The sequence below is a fragment of the Ambystoma mexicanum genome, chromosome 10 (assembly GCF_040938575.1).
Source record: "Ambystoma mexicanum isolate Mex_15411 chromosome 10, UKY_AmexF1_1, whole genome shotgun sequence".
NCBI classification, from domain to species: domain Eukaryota; kingdom Metazoa; phylum Chordata; class Amphibia; order Caudata; family Ambystomatidae; genus Ambystoma; species Ambystoma mexicanum.
In genome coordinates, this window is record NC_090932.1 from 900420021 (window position 1) to 900426913 (window position 6893).

Genomic DNA, 6893 nt, shown 5'->3' on the forward strand with positions numbered 1-6893 from the left:
ATTGTTTCCATTCTTAAAGCCAAAACTTTAGACAGGATGATTTTGTTGTCTGTGTTAACTATGCTATTAGGGCAGTAACTTGAAGGGAGACTGCAGTCCTTTTCCTTTTTCAAGAAAACTGAGATTGAAGCGTGACATGTACTCAAGGGTAACATCTTGTCCATTTTACTAGAAAGATAAATATCTTTCAAAAGTTTTAGGGCTGAATTTGGAAGGATTTTATAAAATTCAATAGGAAGCCCATCCGGACCAGGGGATTTACCAGTATTCAGTTTGGAGGTAGCAGTTTTCAATTCATCAAATCGATAGTTCAGTGCCAAGAAGCAAACTCTCAGCGTCAGAAAGTCTAGGGATCGTAAGATTTTGCAAAGAAGTCCTTCCCTTTTCCTGTAATGCCTGCCTCATTGTGATATAAATCATTGTAATATGTAAGGAACACCAAATTGATCTTTTTTGGGTCAACCTGTATGTGAGCCATCTGTCTCACTTTTCACCCCTTTCAAAGTAAGTGCAATGAGAATATAACAGCCTACGTTCTGCCTTTAAAGATAGGATTCCATCCATTTCTTTTTAGTTTCTTTAATAACCCAATTTTTGTAGAATCATTCATCAATCCACGAGAGATATCTCTGATGTTCTGTTCAAGTTCCTGTCTAAATTTATCTTCTTTTTTCAGTTTACCACTAGACAAACCAAGACAAATTCCTTGCATAGAACATTTGAAAGCTTCCCAGACATTTCCTAAACCCTCACTGGTACAATTCTCTCTGACAAAAAAATTGGCTTCAGAAACTATTCTGTCTAGTATATCATCATCCAACAATATAGATGTGTTTAATTTCGAAGAAAAAGTTCTGCAACATTCAAATTTTAAATGCATTGTTACTGGAGCATAGTCACTCACAAGAATATTACCAATTTCACAAGAAATAAAACTTTCTGTCAAAGCCCCACCGGTGAAAAGTATGTCTAGCCTTGAATATGCTCCAAGTGCCCCTGAGAAAAAACTATATTCACACTTATCTGTATGTGCAAGGCGCCAATTATCTTTTAAATTATGCTAATTCATGAGTGACATGAGTGCTGTTCGGAGAAGTCCCACTTTCTGCTTTTCCTTCTGAAAGGAATTCTACCTTTCCTCACCTTCCCCCAGAGACTCCATGATACATGGGCGCTGGTTCTCTCTAGGCTTGACTATTCCAATAGCCTCCTCCTTGTCTACATTCGTCCACCCTGCAACCCATCCAGCTAATCCAGAATAGGGCAGCAAGACTTATCCTTGGCCTCAGGCGCAGGGACTGCATCTCTCCTGCTCTACAAAGTCTTCATTGGCTCCCGGTTGCGAAACAGATTAAATTCAAATCCTTCTGCATCATCCACAAGGCTGTCTGGGGCCGGGGACCACTCCATCTGCAATTCTTTCTGACTAAATATTCACCCTCTAGACGCCTACGTTCCTCTGGCACCAACTCCTTGTGTGTAAAGTGGTTTGCTAAAGAGAGCAGGTGGTCGATCGCTTTCCTCCGTGGGCTCCCTTCTTTGGAACAGCCTTCCCCTTCCTCTTTGTCTTGAGCAGGACCTCCTTAAGTTCCGGAAAAGTCTGAAGACCTCCCTCTTGACCTCTTCCTTTCCTCCCTCTCGCCTCCGCTAATCGCAAAGTAGCTTGATTGGTGTGCAGGGCCCTTATGCATCCTCGGGGCCCTGACCTCCCACATCTTATCATCCCTGCTGCTTTCTATCCTCTGCACTTTCCTCTACTCACCCTCCACCACTGCAGGTTGCACTTATTTTCTTCATAGCACTTCACCTTCTGCTCTCCATGAGCACCAATGCACCTATCCCACACCCCTCTCTCCCCGGTACTTATATGTTCTGAACACTCACACGGCATACTAGGTTCGTCTTCCCCTCCCCATTGTCTCTTCTTATAGTGTTGCATTTAATTATTTAACATTGTAATTTATTTTCTATCATCCTCTGTCCCCTCCATGTGCCCTGTGGGCACTTTGAAACAGTATTTCCTGCATAAGTGTCTAACAAGTGAACGATAAATTAAATAAATAAAAAGTCTTTCCTGGTCCTAGGCGGGAGCCCAACACAAGGATCAATTAAATGTATGAACATCGTGCAGGCAAGAGCAAAAAAAAAAAACAGTATAGTAGCGAACAGAGCAGCGAGACAGCACTCGCCCTGCACTCAACTCCAGTGTGCACCATAAAGCTCCTCCCCAAACCAAATTTGAAACACAGCACCACTTCTTCTTGCAAGGGGAAAAACGTCTCCCCGCGCACAGGCTGCAAGACATGTTCCCAATACTCACTCAGGGTAGCATTCCCTCCTCATTCCGGGAGCACATGGCCCAAACAGAGATAAAGTGAGATTTCAATCGAAACCAACTGACAGATCTAGGGGGTGAGGGGCAAAGGCGGGAGAGCATAGCCAAACAATCTGCAGCTTTCAGAACACAACTGAGATGAGCAGAAAACCATCATCAGCGTAGAAAAACACACCAGGGGGATTTGAAAGCAAGGGCACCAGACCATGGGATAGTTGGATGGATTTTAAAAGGCACTAAGTCACCATCTATTAACTTCGGGCATACACAGAGCCCTGCCTTCAGCCAGCAGGGCTTTCAGGGCATGTTGTCTGACCCATGGTTGGTAAATGCAAGGGAACCCCAAGAGAAGGAGGCTGACGCATAAACACCAACAGCAGCTGCAGTCAGCTCTAGGGGCACAGGGTCGAGTCAGCACTACCCGGGGACAGCGCCAGGGGCACAGTGCGTCTGCCGGCGTGGAGCTATGCAATCGCAGCTTCAAAAAGAGTCTCCTGCGAGCCTTCCCCCGCCCCTTTCACAACTTCCCGGACGTACTCTTCCATTCACCTGTAGCACCCACACCGTGCGGCCTAGCAGCTCACCCCCAGATCGTTGTAGCGCTACCGGACCAAACACCACCCCCCCCCCCCCGCGCCCCCAAACTGGCTTCGTCAAGAGTGGTGTGTGGGAGCCCCTCACTTACCAGCTCCTGCCGGATCCAGCGCAACATTCCCCCGGCTTCGCCAAGCGCCCCGGTGCAGCTCCTCGGCCGCGGGGCACAGGCTGGCGCTCAGCTCTCCCCTCCACCGACGCGTGCCATGGCGGGTTCCCGCGGGCGATTGTTGCGTCGCTTCCAGTCACAGCGTTCTCGAGTTCCAAGTTCTACCAGGCCGAGGAGCCCTCATCGTTTGGATGCTGTCAATAGACTGACGTAGACACGCCCATTGGCAGTATAAAGCCCGGCCCACATGCCAGGCAGCCCGCCCCTCCGATGCCTTGCACACATCAAGCTCAAGCACAGCCTTCTGGAAGTTGCGTCACCTATGAGACCCGGAAACGGGTGCGGTCCTCGCGGTGACGTTAAAAGAAAGTGGCTGACCCTTGCCTTACACTACAGTCATTGCTAACTTTGAGGTGACGGTGTGCGTTCTGAAATAAGCAGAAGTGTCTCTGCCGCATTCATTCAAAACATGAGTCTGCACTGATTGGCTACTGACCAGCCACTAAAGTATAGCACCAGCCACTGGCATTTGCTGCATCAATGATCTTTTCATCTTTTTTGACTTGTGATATTAAAGTACTGTATTTTCGCTATGTAATAATGTTGATCAACTATCACAATATATATTCACATACAAACCAATCATAGAGACTATATATATATTTTTTTTAAAAAATGTTTATTTGGTTAAACAAAAAGCTCAACCATAACAATATAATTTAAACATTACATCAGATTACACATTAAAAAAGAGTTTAAAACACATTTAACAATACAAGACATTACATATAATTGATAAAATATGAGTACAGCATCATACATTTCAGACCAGTGCAAAAAGGAACTATTCTTTATACCCTCCACAATTCATTCACTTTCCAAATTGGTCTCCAGAGTCAAATTATTGAGATAAAAAACAATTACCGCTAATGACAGAGAAGTTGATCGACCAGATACACATACCTTCTGTAAAGAGGTGGATCGATCTCCCACAAACTTATACGTTCACGCTTACAAGCTTCCACATAAATGGACAGACACGAATGCGGTGCTTATCAACTCGTCTTTATTCTTCACAGCCCTTCTGGAACTCCCTGAATACCCGTACCTCCCGTCCCTCCCCTTCCCGTTGCCCCGTGTCCCTTCCCACGTGACAAGGGAGTGAGTGACGACATCACACCCCCCCCCCGATACTAAACATAAAGTTCGGGATCATGACATTTCTTCAATGAGGCGATGTGGTTTTCTGCGAGTCCTTTGGGGCCTCCAGTCGTTTCTCTCGCTCGATTCCTGGGAGAGCCAACATGGCTCCTCTGCGCCGGAATCCTCCCTGTCTCCATCGTAGGGTGCGTCCTTTTGCCATGTACCTCGGGGTGTGCGAGGTTCAACTAGCGGTACAATTCCTGGCATCCTTTTGAAGTGGGAGCTATTTCTTGTCAAGACATGGGTGCTGCCTTCAGCCGTGATGAGAGACCCTTTCCTATGCGTCACAGTGAGGGGCTCTTCTCTGAAAGCTGCCATGTTCCTGCGATTTTGCGGCTGCCTTGCAATGACGATGACTCCCGTTGTTAGAAGATTCTCTTCAGCCCTTCTTTTCTTATCAGCTGTTTCTTTCATGTCCGATTTCCGTGATGCATCTTGCTCTCTCATCTCTGCATCACCTTTGTAGCGGTCTTCTTCCAGCCCCATGTGAGGTAGTCTGGTTCTTACATTTCTTCCAAACATGACTTCGGATGGCGATTTGCCTGTGGTGCTGTGGGGTGTGTTGCGATAGTCCCTCATTAATTGGCACAGCAATTTCTCCACCGATTCTACTGTCAGGCGAGCGATCTGCGTGGTACGCTTGATGTTCTTCATGAATCGTTCAACTGTACCATTGGCTTGAGGCCACAACGGTGTTACTTTCCTGTGATGGAAACCCATGTATTCTGCAAAGTTTCTAAAATCATGTCCAGTAAATGGGGGTCCGTTATCGGATTTCAGTATTTTTGGAATGACATAAATGGCGAACATCCGATCCAACGCAGGAATGGTATGGTATACCCCTGTGGAAGGTATGATTTGTACGTCCGGAAATCTGGAATATTCATCAATGGCCACAAGGATATATTCACCTCCCTCTAATGGGCCATAATGGTCTACTGCAATTTCTTCCCAGGTCCCTTCCGGCAATTCTGTCATCCTGAGTGGGTCTGGTCTGGTTTGTGGATTGAGGACCACGCAGGTGGGACAGTTTTTTAGCAGTTCTTCTACTTGAGTGTCCAATTGAGGGAACCATACTCTTTGACGCAACATTCTTTTGGTGGACATTATTCCACGATGTCCTTCATGCGCCAGCTCCAGGATTTTTTTTCTCAGGGTCTGTGGAATAACTAACTTGGTTCCTTTTAGTAAAAGTCCTTCCTCAGTTTTGGCAAGCTTCTCCTTTACGGCCAGTAGACACGTGATGTCTTGTTTAGTCTCATCTCCTACATTCTCTTTGAGTTGTTTTGCATGTTTCCAGCGGCCCTTCTCGAGGCATCTCATGATGATTTGTATTGCTTGGTCGGTGTTGGTTTCTCTGGCTATTTGCTCCATGTCCACACCTTGTGGGGCATTTCCCTGTACTAAGTACATGATGTATTGATCCGCTATAGAGGGGTCTGGGCTGCTATCCTGGCTGGGGTGACGGGAGAGAAAGTCTGCTGGATTTTGCTCTTTCCCCGGCCAGTGAATGATGTCAAAGTGATAATCTTGTAGCCGAGCTATTCTCCAAGCTATTCTCGGGGGCATCTTAGCCTTAGCACTGCCGTAGATGAATAGTAATGCCTGATGGTCGGTGACTATTGTGAATGGTTTTCCATAGAGAAATAGATGGAAATGCTCACAGGCCCAAACTACAGCCAAACCTTCCTTTTCAGCCTGTGAATAGGCTTGTTCAGTTTTTGAGAGGCTGCGACTTGCATAGGATACCACGTGTGCTGCTTGACCATCTTTGCGATCACGTTGAGTCAATATGGCCCCTAGGCCAACTGGGCTTGCGTCCACGATTAGTTCTGTGTGTCTTTTGGGGTCGAAGTAGGCCATGGTTTTGGCATCCGCAATGCGGTTTTTGATGATTTGGAAGGCCTGTTGGCACTCGTCTGACCACTTGAATTCTGCATTGAGTTTAGTGAGGGCTCGTAGGGGTGCGCTGACCGATGCAAAATCCTTGATGTATCTTGTGCAGTAGCTTGCCAAACCCAGAAATGATCGCACATCGGTAACGGAGGTTGGTGGTGTGGTGTTTGTGAGGGCGCTGACCTTCTCAGGGTCCAGTGTCATTCCACTTTCAGAGAAGATGTGCCCGAAGAATCGTAACTTTGTTTTCCTGAACTCACACTTCTCTTTGTTTAGTGTGAGGTGCGCTTCTTCCAGTGCTATGCACACCCGCATGAGTGTGTCATCGTGCTGTTCTTGAGTCTGTCCGAAAACCAAGATATCGTCGCTATAATTTAGGCAGTTTGGCACATGTTTGATTACGTTGTGAATTTCTGACTGAAAGATTTCTGCTGCTGAGGAGACTCCAAAACTGAGTCTCTTGTATCTATAGAGACCCAGGTGAGTAGCAAAAGTGGTGATGTACCTGGATTTTTTATGGAGTTCTAGCTGACGGTAGCCTTTGTTGAGGTCCAGTTTTGAAAAGACGGTGGCACCATTGAGGAGGTGTACCATATCTGTTATTCTGGGAGATTGAAGACGCTCTCTTAATATTGCTTCATTTGGTCTTCGCATGTCCACACAAATGCAAATGTCCGGGGAGTCTTTCTTTGGTACGGGTACTATGGGGGACAACCAGGGGGTCGGACCCTCAGCCGGTTCAATTATGTCGGCTTC

The 6893-nt window shown here is 46.5% G+C and overlaps 1 protein-coding gene across 7 annotated transcripts in view; it reads right to left on the reverse strand.

Annotated features, from left to right (window-relative positions):
• The window catches only part of ATP11B (ATPase phospholipid transporting 11B (putative)), a 1683501-nt gene extending 1680233 nt beyond the window's left edge, over window positions 1–3268 (reverse strand). For 3 of the 7 annotated variants that reach the window (XM_069618656.1, XM_069618660.1, XM_069618655.1), the window contains exon 1: window positions 3021–3267. In XM_069618656.1, the coding sequence (XP_069474757.1) occupies window positions 3021–3047 (27 nt within the window). In that variant the 5' untranslated portion in view covers window positions 3048–3267. Of the gene's footprint in view, window positions 1–3020 lie in introns of all 7 variants that reach the window. The other 4 variants (XM_069618659.1, XM_069618661.1, XM_069618658.1 and 1 more) reach the window with 2 other exon arrangements.
• Between the last annotated feature and the right edge of the window lie 3625 nt (window positions 3269–6893).